General features: G+C 40.9%; 1 protein-coding gene across 5 annotated transcripts in view; it reads right to left on the bottom strand.

Annotated features, from left to right (window-relative positions):
- Positions 1 to 1510: 1510 nt before the first annotated feature.
- Positions 1511 to 13335, bottom strand: part of PCGF3 (polycomb group ring finger 3) — a 193668-nt gene continuing 181843 nt past the window's right edge. For all 5 annotated transcript variants that reach the window (XM_056518265.1, XM_056518267.1, XM_056518263.1 and 2 more), the window contains exon 9: positions 1511 to 6068. In XM_056518265.1, coding sequence (XP_056374240.1) covers positions 6021 to 6068 — 48 coding nt within the window. In that variant the 3' untranslated portion in view covers positions 1511 to 6020. The remainder of the gene's footprint in view (positions 6069 to 13335) is intronic.

Genomic DNA, 13335 nt, shown 5'->3' with positions numbered 1-13335 from the left:
TCTAGATTTGCCTAGGAGAGACCTTGCTGATGCAGTATATATCTTGTGTCGTGTTGCTCAAGGGGTTGTCTGGTTATTAAAACTTAATAACTAGGGGATAAGTGTTTGATCGTGGGGGGTCTAGAACAAGGCCCATCTCCTACCTTTGAGTAAGGAGAAGAGGTCTCATTCCGCAAATCACTGGCTAAGGCTGGACATCACTGTGGCCAGTGATTGGCTGCGCAGGCAGACACTAACTAGACCAGTTCCTCCCTGACACATGTGTGATACAAGATACACTTGACTATACAGTGGTCCCTCAACATACGATGGTAATTCGTTCCAAACGACCCATCATTTGTCGAATCCATCATATGTTGAGGGATCCGTGCAATGTAAAGTATAGGAAGCTGTACTCACCTATCCCCGCCGCTCCGCACCAGGTCCTCACCGCTCCCGCTGCTGTTCCAGGGGCTCCCGATGCTGTCCCGCTGCTCCGGTGTCTTCTTCGCGATCCTCCGGTGTCTTGCGCATCTTCTGCAGGGTCCGGGCCTTGCTTTCTGGTGACGTTATTACGCTGCTGTGCCGGCGCGGCGTGCGTAGTGACGTAATAACGACGCCGGAAAGCAAGGCGCAGACCCTGGAGAAGATGCGCAAGACACCGGAGGATCGCGAAGTGGACCCGGAGCATCGGGAATAGGTAAGTGAACCTGCTGGGGCACATTACACTGCTATCCGACAGCAGTTTAAGCATTTTGCGCTGTCGGATAGCAGTTAATGCGAAGGCCCCGACATATAAAAGCATCGTATGTCGATGCTGACATCGACATGCGATGGCCTCTGAGAGGCCATCGTATGTCGATTTTATCATATGTCGGGGCCATCGTAGGTCGGGGGGTTACTGTAATCCTAAAAAGTCTCTGATTTTGTGCAAGTGTACTTGGAAGAATTGAAGCTGTTTTGTAGGCAAAAGGTGGTCACACCAAATATTAATTTAGAGGTCTCTATTAATTCATTCATTTAGAATTTTGTTAATTGATAAAAAATAAACAATTGACTTCTTCTGAGCCATTTTAGCACACCTGCCTAAAACAGCACAGTACTGTAAATTTTTAAATAACTAATATTTCTATTTTGTTTTGGTTTCCTTTATATACAGAGCAGTATACTTGTTTGTGTTTGTTTTCAGTCTACAGAAAACATACAACCGTATAGGCAAACAGTCCTGCCGAAACGAGGTATGAATTAGAGATTTTCAATAGCAGGTACTTATCTGAAACTTGCATTAAAATGACCTTCCTCTTAAAAGATAAGTATAATACAATAAGTATAATACATCTGCATCCAAATTATGTCTTACAGACGCAGTCCTACTACAGATCTGAACAGAAAGCCATACATACAGTTATGGTCATCTGAAACTGGCCAAAAACGACATAGTGTATGCCTTGAATATGTTTTTAAAGCTGTACTGACAAACACATCTGAATTTAATAAACTCAAAACAAATTCCTTTTTTTCAGTTTTTGTATTAGCTTTTATTACAAGCATATAATATTAATTGGCAAAACACAGAATACAAGCTTCACTGTAGGAAAAATCAAAACATTAAGCAATATAGCCTTACCCAAAGGAATTATGGACAAAAATCTCTATATTTGATACAACGTTTACACAGTAACACAAAGTAAAAAAAAAAAAAATTAAAAAAATATGTAAACTTTTAGGAAGAAAAAACATTTGCACCAAATTAACCTTTTTGTAAATTTATTTAAGTACATGAAATTCTTCAGGCTTATAAATGGTACTAAAAGCAATAGTTTTTTTTTATCTTAATGCATTTTCAATACTGAAACCATTCAGTGATATCTTCAGTGTAGTGTTAATGACACTAGTAGATAATATAGTGTGCAGAAATTGAAAATTATTTAATTTAAGCCAAATAGTTCTAAGTTGGGTAGAAATATATCCCTCATATAATATACATACAATGAGAAAAAAAAAATCTAATAATACAGCCATCACATTAAAACCTCAGGTGTGCCATTAAATTTGCGGGCCATGTATGTTAGCCAAACCCTGAAAAGTGTACCTGATTTCTTTCTTTTTTTTTATTTTGTCTTCAGGGAGACAAAAACATTTCTACTTAACAGTCAGAGTATTCATGCAGAGAGAGATGGCAAAAGCTTAATTAAGAACAAATCAATCACTCATCCTGGAGTATAAAACTGATGTGTATTTCAAAGGCTATTTGCATTTATTTGAATACATTTCATAAGAATACTATAAGGGAGCAAACCTTAGAATTATACAAAAAGTTTAATACTATGTAAAGAAAAGGTGGTATGTAATATTTTGAAAAGCACCGTACTAAAGTTTAGCATGACATAATAGTCTTCACAAAAACTAAAAAGATCTAATATTTTAATTATTTGGGTAAATCCCATCATATAAAGTGATTGCATATTGCTAGAATAGGCCATCACATTATGATCAATATCCTACCTCTAGAACTATGGGCTGTACAACTCATTTAGTACTGCATCTCCTATATTCTCCCTACACTTTGGCACTCCTGACTACCTCATTGTGCTTTGAACTGAAGCTAGCCCAACTCACTTATATCCAGTCATGCTGCAGTTCCCTGAACAGCGGGGTGGTGAGGCCGCTGCTGTGAGGAAAATATTAAATAAATCAAAAATAAGTGAAGGGAACACAGTCCTAAATCAGTGTTAAAGCCCCTAACCCAAAGGTTTGGTGCAAGTCATAAAGTGAGAGTGCCATCTTTTCATAGGTTTATGTTAAAAGCAAAGAATGCATTTTTAAGAGGATGTATTAGCTTTCCAGTCATCTTTTTTTAATTAAATGGCCACTGTCGTATGTAAAAACTTTTGACATGTCCTAGCGACATGTCAAAAGTTTTGATCAGCGGGGGTCTGAGTGTTCAGAGCTTCACAAATCAGGAGAACAAGCAGGGAGAAGTTCACTCTCCGCATGTTCTCTCCAGGCTCAGTGTCACATGATTGAGACAAACTCGGCAGTGTAAGTCTATGAGCATCTCAACTACGTGACAGAGAGTCAGAGAGAGAAGAGTGCCGCAGTGCAGACTACTTCTGGCTCGTTCTCCTGATCGAGGGAGATCTGAACACTCAAACCTCCACTGATCAAAATTTTTGAAAGGCGCTAAGACATGTCAAAAGTTATTACAAATGATAAGTATTTTTTTATACGAATGCAGCATACACATGCATTGTGTTATTTCCCATTAAATTGTACACATAAACTGACAATTGGGTGTTAACTTCTCTCTTGTCCATGATCCATGTACCTGCAAGGTGTTATATTGCCAAGTTCCTTCTGACAGTGTCAGACTGTAGGGACACACCGTACTGGTAAAAGAAATGAAGACACCCAAAAGTCATTTTAGGGCTTTGTGCGCTCAAGGTAATTTGGGCCATATTTTAGGCTGTTTCACGTCCCAAGAAACAAGCTATTTTTTTATTATTGAGTTCAATGAATCTCAATATTAAACGGATGCTTAGACAGACACATTAATTGTATGGCTACAGTCATTACAGCAATAAAATTAAGTGTTGGACCCTGTTTTTAGGAGGTTTGCATGTCAAAATATAGTTGTAGTTTGGAATATTATTTTGAGTAGGGCTACAGCTTTAGTTCTAAAATAGCTAAAAATAAATTCCAAAAACATGGTCGTATTTTAAGGCTGAATACATATCCAATAAGCAAAAGACTTCTAAACCAAAAAGTCTTGCTTGAAAAATATGTTTCAAAACAAAGACAGAGTGTTGTAGTCTCAAAGTACATTTAAAGTAGGAACAATAGAGAGTAGAGTAAAGATGATCCAGCATTGTCATTTCATGAGGAATAGAGGTGTTAACTTAAAGAGAAGTGAGGGGAGCCAACTTACAAATACACTTTATCAAGGGAAAAAAACTCTTACCGATGCTTAAACCAAAAGAAGAAAACAAAAAAAATCTTAATTTTCATAGCGCTGAAGACAAACATTTACTTAAACATGGTATTCTGCAAGTCTATTGCACAACTGCATTCCTGATGCTTTAACTTACCTTTATTGTATGATGAAGAGAAGAAAAAAAAAAATGAAGCTTGTTAAACATTTCACAATTTTTATATGCCCGTAAATAAAGCCGGTCACTTAAACCTTTTCAATGGTAAAATAATATAGAAAGCTTAAAATAGAATAAATAATTTTATAAAGTTATTTTTAAACCCCTCCAATCCTTGTTAAATTTCTCATATATTCTGTCAGAATTTACTATTTTCCATATGAACTATATTAAACAAAATGTATGTATACCTGGCTATCTTTTGTCTCACTGTTGCAGGACACAGCAAAGACATATAAATATTATTTTTGCAGACACAATGCAGTGAAAGAAATTCTAAAACCCCGTTCACTGACTAACATAATTCCCCACCTTCAAAATACGTTTCAGACACAATAGGCCAAAGTGTGGCTTATGAGAATAGCACAGACGTATCAAATAAAATCTGACAAAAAAGTGCTTCTTTGCCCATTCTTAAATGTAACATTTACTTTGAAGTTTCAGGAGCAACAGTACAATGTACCTCACAGAGGCTTCCATTAATCCAATATATCTCCTTCATGTATCCCATCTGCAAAATGTTGGCCTTATCAGTGCAACTAGCCCATTTATTTTTGCTCCCGCATTATTAAAACAGAGAACTGAAAATGGTGTATGGGGAGCTAGGGTAGTAGTAGTAGACTTTGTGACATGGTGTTTGTAAAAAAAAAAAAAATTTCAGTTTATTTCACTGCTGAGGTTGTTAGGTTAACACATACGCATAGCTATACAGTGCTGTTAGATCACATTTACTCGTAAACACTGTCTTTGATCGTACATACTTATCTCGGATAAGCAGACAGTGCAGCCAGTTAGGAGCTGCTGGCCTATACAGCTATATACTGAATTTCACCAACAGAGGGTTTATTGTAGCACCATTTCAAATTCAAGTGATCCAATAGATAGTTGCAAAAATGTAGATTGTTTCATGAATGTATGCATTCGGTTTTAATTCATTACATTCTTTCAATTTACATGGTCCACTTTAAGATTCTTATCAAAGTAGAACCATGCAACTCCAGCAGGCACATGTGTTTTCCTGTATTATTCACTGACGAAAATTCACTGCACCATGTCAATATTTCTGGTTAAAGAGGATGTTAGCACCAAGAGTAACAAAGCCCAAACCGGCCTGGACTAACATAATTTGCAGTAACAGTACTACAACCACATGGCGCAAGTGGAGGGACTTCTAATAATATTGCAGCTAAAGGCCAAAAGTGCACTGTGGCAACAGATCACAAATATAACACCAGTCAAAATGCATAATTCAATTACTAATCTTTGCAAAAGATATTTTCCACCAAACAAGAAATTCTGGAAACAGCATAAATCACAACTCCCAATTTGTTTGTACAAATATATTGGCTCAAATGTCTGCACTGGGCTATCCACCTATACAGTTATCTTTTTAAGGTATCTACAAAGTAAACCGGATAGTAGGTTTTAATTGTAAATGATTTATAAAATCTTTTAACAATTAAAAAGCAACCTAAAGTAATTTGGTGTCAATCTCTTTATCTATTATATATATATAGATATATATTTATTAATATATATGACGATCAATACATCTCAAAAACAAACTTGGATGTAGTTTGCAGCAAAGACATGTATATCTATGAAAAGTGTTCAATGTTTGTAAACGCCATGCTGGTAGTGTCTTGAGTTGTGAAAAATTATCTCTTTTTTTCTTGTACAAAAAGTATAAATATTTTTCCTTTCCAGAATTCTGGTAATTGTGTTGCGTAAGAGAAACATTTTGAAGTGAAGAAGTTCTCCTGTGAGTGCGCTACAATCTTCTGGCTTGAATCCGCTGGTACAGGTCACATGTTGTGAGTCATGTGGTGCACTGTGGTGGTGCCCATGATAGTCTCTGCAAAAACCTTGTCCAGACAGGACAATAAAGTTCTTTTACAGCAAGTCCATTTTCGGTCTGTAATGTAGAAGAAGTGGTGATTTCTGTGATAAACATATATAGAGATATTTAGGTTCAGTGTCAGAAACCTCTTTTAAAGAAAACTTTATTAAAGACATATTAAGGCCAAGTTTTTTGCAGATAACATAAAAGAGTAAATGCAGCGTATTCTACAGTGCAGTATTGTTTTCAAACCATCTGAAAGTTATACAGATTTTTTTATTACTTTTATATACAAATCTTAACCATTCTAGTACTTCAACTGCTGTATGCTCCACAGGAAGTTGTGTAGTTCTTTTCAGTCTGACCACAGTGCCCTCTGCTGCCACCATTGTCCGTGTCAGGAAATGTCCAGAGTAGGAACAAATTGTCCTACTTGTCCTACAGAGGTGGCTGTAGAGAGAATGGTGGTAAGACTGGTAAGAACTACACAACTTTTTGTGGAGCATACAGCAACTGAAAAGTACTGGAAGGGTTAAGATTTTATATAGAAGTAATTAATAAATCCGTATAACTTTCTTGCACATTTTCTTTTCCACTGAAGTACCCCTTTAAGACCTAAAATAAGTTTAAACCCTTAATGACCACAGTTTTTTTTTTCATTTTAGCACTTTGGTTTTTTCCTCCTCACCTTCTAAAAATCATAATGCAGACCCATATGAGGGCATGTTTTTTGCACCACCAATTTTACTTTGTGATACTATCAATCATTTCACCACAAAATCTATGGTGAAACCAGAGAAAAAATATTTGTGGGGCAAAATTAAATAAAACGTAATTTATAATTTTTGGGGGCTTCCGATTCTACACAGGGCACTTTTCGGTGAAAATTACACCTTATCTTTATTCTGTAGGTCCATATGATTAAAATGATACCCAACTTATATACATTTGATTAATTTGGTTTTATTTCTGTTAAAAAAAAATTATAACTTTTTGAAGGAAAATTAGTACGTTTAAAAATGTCCTCTTCTGACCCCTTTTCTGTAAACGGGGATGTGTGGGAGCTAATTTTTTGCACCAAGATCTGTAGTTTTTATTGGTACCATTTTTGTTTTCATGGGACTTTTTGATCAGTTTTAATAAATTTTTTTAGGGTATACAAAGTAAACCAAAATACGCCATTTTGGATTTGGCATTTTATTTTTATGTATACAAAATTGACCATTCGGTTAAATTAACAATATATTTTTACAGTTCGGACATTTACGCATGCATTGCTATCACTTTTTTTTAAATTATGTTTACATGTAATATATGTATATGTTATATTTTTAAACTTAAAATGTTTTATTTTTATTTTTTTTACACTTTATTAGTTCCCTTAGGGGACTTTTAGGAGGAATCATTAGATTTCTCATAGAGATCAATGTAGTTCCATGGAACTACACTGATCTGTGAGCTCTGCGCTCGATTGATAAAGCCTGGTCCAGCCAGGCTCTATCAATAACAGAGCCACAGCAAGCAAAGGATAAGTGGGAAGCTCTCTGGCTACCTAAACAGTGGATAGCCTCCCTGCGATTGCACTGTGGGAGGGCAATTCACCCCACTGGACAACTAGGGACTGTATAAACATCCCTTTACATGCTACTGTCAGCCTTGACAGCGGCGGTCTAAAGGGTCAAAAGCCGGCAGGCAGCGATCGCCGCATTCCGGTTATTAACAGCGGCCCTCAGCTACAAGAATCACCTGAGGGCCACCCGGTATGGAGCGGGCTCAAGTCAGGAGCCCGCACCATATATTGTTAAAGGAGTAGTATGCTGAAAAGTATTTTTAGGCCAGTGCCGAGGCTGCAAAAAAAAAAAATAAAAACAAACTTTAACTCACCTTCCTCCATTCCCCCGTAGCACGGCTACAGCGGTTCGGTCCTCCAGTCCGGTCTTCTTTCTTCTTCCATGTGCAGGGATTGTCACACTGTGCTCAGCCAATCACCAACTAAGGTGGGACATCGCTGAGGCTAGCGATAGGCTGAACGCAGTGTGCCAATCCGTGCACATGGAAGAAGGAAGAAGACTGGACCAGAGGACCAAACAGCTGTAGCGGTGCTATGGGGGAATGGAGAAAGGTGAGTTAAAGTTTGTTTTCTTTTTTTTTTGCAGCTCGGCCACCACGGACTGAAGATACTTTTCATTATATATACACACACAAGAGAAAAAGGAGTCATTTCACCAATTCATATAAATCATATATTTCTTTATTAAGTTGCATAAAAACAAGAGAGGAAACAATCCCCAAGGGGAGACGACACAAGTGGCAAAAAACAAAAAGGTGTCACTCCGAGCCCCTCCAGTAACCCTTAACAATATACAATTATGAAGTATTGCTGTCCCCAATAAAGTGCATATGCATAAATCAAGTAGCTCCTCGTCAAAGGCTTTCCTGCCGAAACGCCAGCGTTGGAGTGGTGTCGCTCTGATCTCCTCCTCCTCCCTACTTGTGATATTTTTTGTATGTATACCCTCTAATCTTGTATATATACCTTGTGGTGCTGCTTTTGACTTTTCTTATGGGACACTGGATAGTGCTATTTTTTACTATGTAATATTGTTGCACTTTAGTACTGTTTTGCATTATTGCACATATAGGTATCCTGTTACTTGATTTATGCATATGCACTTTATTGGGGACAGCAATACTTCATAATTGTATATTGTTAAGGGTTACTGGAGGGGCTCGGAGTGACACCTTTTTGTTTTTTGCCACTTGTGTCGTCTCCCCTTGGGGATTGTTTCCTCTCTTGTTTTTATGCAACTTAATAAAGAAATATATGATTTATATGAATTGGTGAAATGACTCCTTTTTCTCTTGTGTGTATATACAGTGTGGTTTTTGGGAGATCATAGAGCACATAATATATTTGGGTCAGTTCTATTGATTATTTCACCTAATGGTGGTTATCCACTAACATTATTATTAGACCCACAATCGAATACAGGTTTTTGAAGATACTTTTCAGTACACTACTCCTTTAACAACACTAGGACGTGTAGACACATCCTTGGTCATTGACAGGTTAAAAAAAATTCTTAACAACATGTTACAATGCCTTGGATATTTGGGAATGGTGATTCAATCCCTTTCATCACACCCACGCTACCAGATAATATAGTACTGCAATAATAGATATGGAAATTAAAACTCTACGAACTTGAGCTGGATGTTAAAATCAGAGCACAAAAACAGAATATCACTCATATGTAGGTCACAAATCATTGTTGATTAACAATACAAATGACTACTGTTACTAGGATTCTAATAATCTCTCACAGACTAATAAATGACAGCCCTTTCTTACACCTTATAACAAGGATGCAAGCAGTTGTAAATAGAGGCACTTGGGGAGATTGATCAAAACCTGTGCAGAGAAAAAGTTGACCAGTTTCTCAAAGAAACCAATCAGATAACTTATTTTACTCCTCAGTAGCCTTTTTTTTAATTAAAGAAGCAATCTGATTGGTTGCTCTGGATAACTGGTCAACTTTTCCTCGGCACATGTCTTGATAAATCTCCCCAACTGTCTTCACGCATTACACATCTCTGCAGCTATCTGCTGTCCAGCATGTCAAACACAATCCCACAGAAAGCAGGGTGCAATAGGGATATGAGTAATGTAGTGGGTGACCTCCCATACTGCATGGAGGACGAGAAGGGAAATTACCTCATGTTCAGAGTAGGATACATCTACATGCATGAAATTAAACAAATGTTGCATGGTCCTGTGAATGCATTTCAGAGGCATTTCAACTTCAGACAATACATGAGTAAGCATTTAATTGTACTGAAGTTAAACAATTTGCACAATTTTTAAAGACATTTTTAGACTGGGTCTACACAATATGTTAATCTTTTTCCTTGTATACATTGTGTAAAAATAGAGTTTTAATGCAGTCCCTAAAGTGCAGAAAATCACACATAAGGGTGCCTTCACACGAAGTAAATCAAGAGTAATTCACGCCGAAAAATTTACAGGCGGAAAAAGGAGGAGATTTTTTTATGCTTACCGTAAAATCTCTTTCTCGAAGGATCCATTGGGGGACACAGACCGTGGGTGTATTCTGCTGTCTCTAGGAGGTGTGACAATAGGGCAACAAAAAAGTCGGCTCCTCCCAGCAGGATATACCCTCCTCCAGGCCCTGAGCTAATCAGTTTTAGGACCAGAGCAATCGGAGAAGCCCGACAGGTCAAGGAAAAAACACAAACTGTCCGAGAACCAGAAGAAAGAACATAACTGAACACACCCTCGGACAGAGAACCAAAGAGAAACCCTGTCCCCCCCACCAAAAAAAAAAGGCGGGAGCTGTGTCCCCCAATGGATTCTTCGAGAAAGAGATTTTACGGTGAGCATAAAAAAAATCTCCTTTTCTCTATCGGCTCCATTGAGGGACACAGACCGTGGGACGTACCAAAGCCGTCCCTTGGGTGGGTAAGGAATCAGACAGGTGGACGGTTGGACCACCGCCGTCTGCAACATCTTACAGCCCAGAGTAGCATCAACTGATGCGAAGGCATGAATCTGGTAGCACCTTGAGAAAGTGTACAAAGACGAGCACGCGGACGTCTTACAGAATCGCAAGGCCGAAGCCACGTATCGGAGGGCCCAGGAAGCCCCTAAAAACGGGTGGAATGAGCCAAACCCCTGAAGGGTGGGATCTTCCCCTTGCAGCATTAAGCTCTCAAAAAAAAAAGAGCAGACCGGATCCACCGACAAATGGTGGTCATAGAAGCAAGTTGTCCTATACAACGACCTTCCGGAAACACAAAAAAGGGGGTCACACTGCCGAAGGGAAAGAGTGACTGAGGAGAGAAGTCCGAACAGCCCTCACCACAACCAGATTGTGGAACAAACGCTTCCAGAGATGAGAAGGGGCCAGACAAAGGACGGTAGAACGATGTTCCCATTCAGAGGAAAAAGTCAAAAACCATCTCCGGTAAGCAGGACGGACCTGGACGAAAAACAACTTGTCCTGGTATACAACCAGGAAGGAAGAACAGCAGGAGAAAACTACCAGCTCTGACACCCTCCTAACAGAGGTAAGAGCAATAAGAAATGCCACCTTTCGAGGGAAGGAGGCGAAGAAAAATGTCCCTGAGAGGGTCAAAAGGGGTGCCTTGCAGTGCACCTAAGACCAAATGTAAGTCCCAAAGGAAAAGAAGGGGACTGATAAAGAGGGGCAGCTTGTGCCACTCCCTGAACCAGGTTCAGACATGATAATTAAACGTCAGAGGACGTTGAATGGAAAAGAACGAACCTTGACCCTTAAGGAAGCTGAAAGCCGACCCTTGGGCCAGCCCCGACTGGAAAGGGGTCGGGAAGGAAAACCGCGTCCGGAGAAAAAAAGCTGAGTTTCACACCAACGGAAAAAAGACCGCCAGGTATGGTGGTAAGTCTTGTAGAGGAAGGCTTGTGAGCCCTCAGCATGGTGCGAACCACTTTGGAAGAGAAACCGTGGGTCCTCAGAACCACTGTCTCAACCGCCACCTGGCCAAAGCAGAGACGATAAATAGGGTGGCACAGGAGACCTGAAAACTCCCCTTGAACCATGGACGCCAGCACCGAACGGAGAGACTCCATTCGGAATGGGAAAGCAGCAGATGCTGGCTGAGATACTCGAGAACCAAGATTGGCGAACAGAAACGCCTTCCTTGGGGACCACAAAGAGGTTGGAATAAACCTTGAGAACGTTCCCCTGAAGGAACCGGAACAATTACTCCCTGGATAAAAAAGAGCTGGAGCGCGCCCCGAACTGCCTTTGCTAGAGAGGGGAACCAGAGGGACCAGGAAAGAAAAAGGCAATCCCAAGAGAGGGAAGCAAATTTGATCCTGTATCCGTTGACTACCGCATTCTTGACCAAGGGATCCTGAATGTGCGTGGTCCAGGCATCCCGGAAGAGTAAGAGGCGACCAACCACTCAAGAAAAGGTCGGTGGGTGGGTCGATCCTCTAGACCGAGGAAGGCCTATGGGTGGGATGGGTCCGGAAGGGGGGAGCCCTCTACCCGTGAAGGCGCCAGGCTGGACCCTTTGTTGGACTTCCGATGGAAAGTGGATTTGCGAGCCTTATCCAGAGGTATAAGGAACTCTTTCCGCCCGTCGCCTCCCTTCTTGAAGGCTGTGTCAGCATTCAGGCTATATGCCACATGGAGCGACGGAGGGCTACCAGGTAGCCTGTGGCAAAGGCAGCAAAGCGGCTGCGCAAGGGAGCAGAACACAGAAAAAATCCGGCTGAGGAACATTGGAGAGCTAGTTCAGATAGATCCTCCGGAGGAATCCTAAATACTACCTGGCGGAGTTGGGAGACCATACTGAAAGGGCATCTGACACCCAGGCAGAAGCAAAAGCAGGAAGAAAGGAGGGACCTGCTGACTAAAAGGCAAATTTTGCAAAAGTCCCCACCTTTTTGTCCACTGGAACCTGAAAGGAAGCCGTATCAGACAACGGCAGGACAGTAGCCCTAGAGAGGCGGGAGACCCGTAGATCCACAGTTGGAGAGGAGGTCCACCGAGCAATGAGGTCCTTGGCGAGGGAATATCGCACTTGAACCTTCCTCGTTTCCTGAAACTTCTTGTCAGGACGCCTCCAGGCGGATTCCAGCAGGACGTCAAATTCAGCGAGAGAGCCGAAAGTCTTGCGTGCCGGTCTGGTACGAAGAAAGGAGACTTCTGGAGCTACGTCTGAAGTTCCTGGGTCCTTTAACTGGAAGGTGTCTCTTATGGCCGAAACCAATGAGTACACCACATCAGGCAGATCCGTGCGGTCCTCTGAGTCGGAGGCCGAAGCAGAAACCTCAGCCACAAGTTCTCCAGGTGAATGGGAACGAGGTGAGGCAGCCCTTTAAGAGGTCGGGCACAATGAAAGGTAACTTCTGGAGCCACGTCCGAAGTTTCTGGGTCCTCTAGATGGAAGGTGTCTCTTATAGCCGAAACCAAAGAGTGCACGATGTCCGACATATCCATGCGGTCCTCTGAATCAGAGGCCGAATCGGAACTTCAACCACAAGTTCTCCAGGTGAATGGGAACGTGTGAGGTGGTCCTGGAAGAGGGAGAAACTGACCTGGTACGCGGGTCTGGAGAGCCAGAGCGGCGACCATAGGAGCGTCCTCCAGGGGAGCGATGCTTGCTACAAGCTGGAGTAATAGGGTGATGCCTGTGAGGGGAACGCCCGTGCCTGCCAGGAGACTTGGGGGATGAGTCAGATGAAACATCCTTATGATGCTGCAAGAGCGTCAGTATAGAGAAGAGCGGGACCTTCTGGAGGGCTGGAGTAGGGAGGAACCCCCCACAGAACTGGAGCCCTTCACAGTGGAGTCTGGG

The sequence above is a fragment of the Hyla sarda genome, chromosome 1, assembly GCF_029499605.1.
Source record: "Hyla sarda isolate aHylSar1 chromosome 1, aHylSar1.hap1, whole genome shotgun sequence".
NCBI classification, from domain to species: Eukaryota; Metazoa; Chordata; class Amphibia; order Anura; family Hylidae; genus Hyla; species Hyla sarda.
This window is presented reverse-complemented; position numbering and strand designations above follow the sequence as displayed.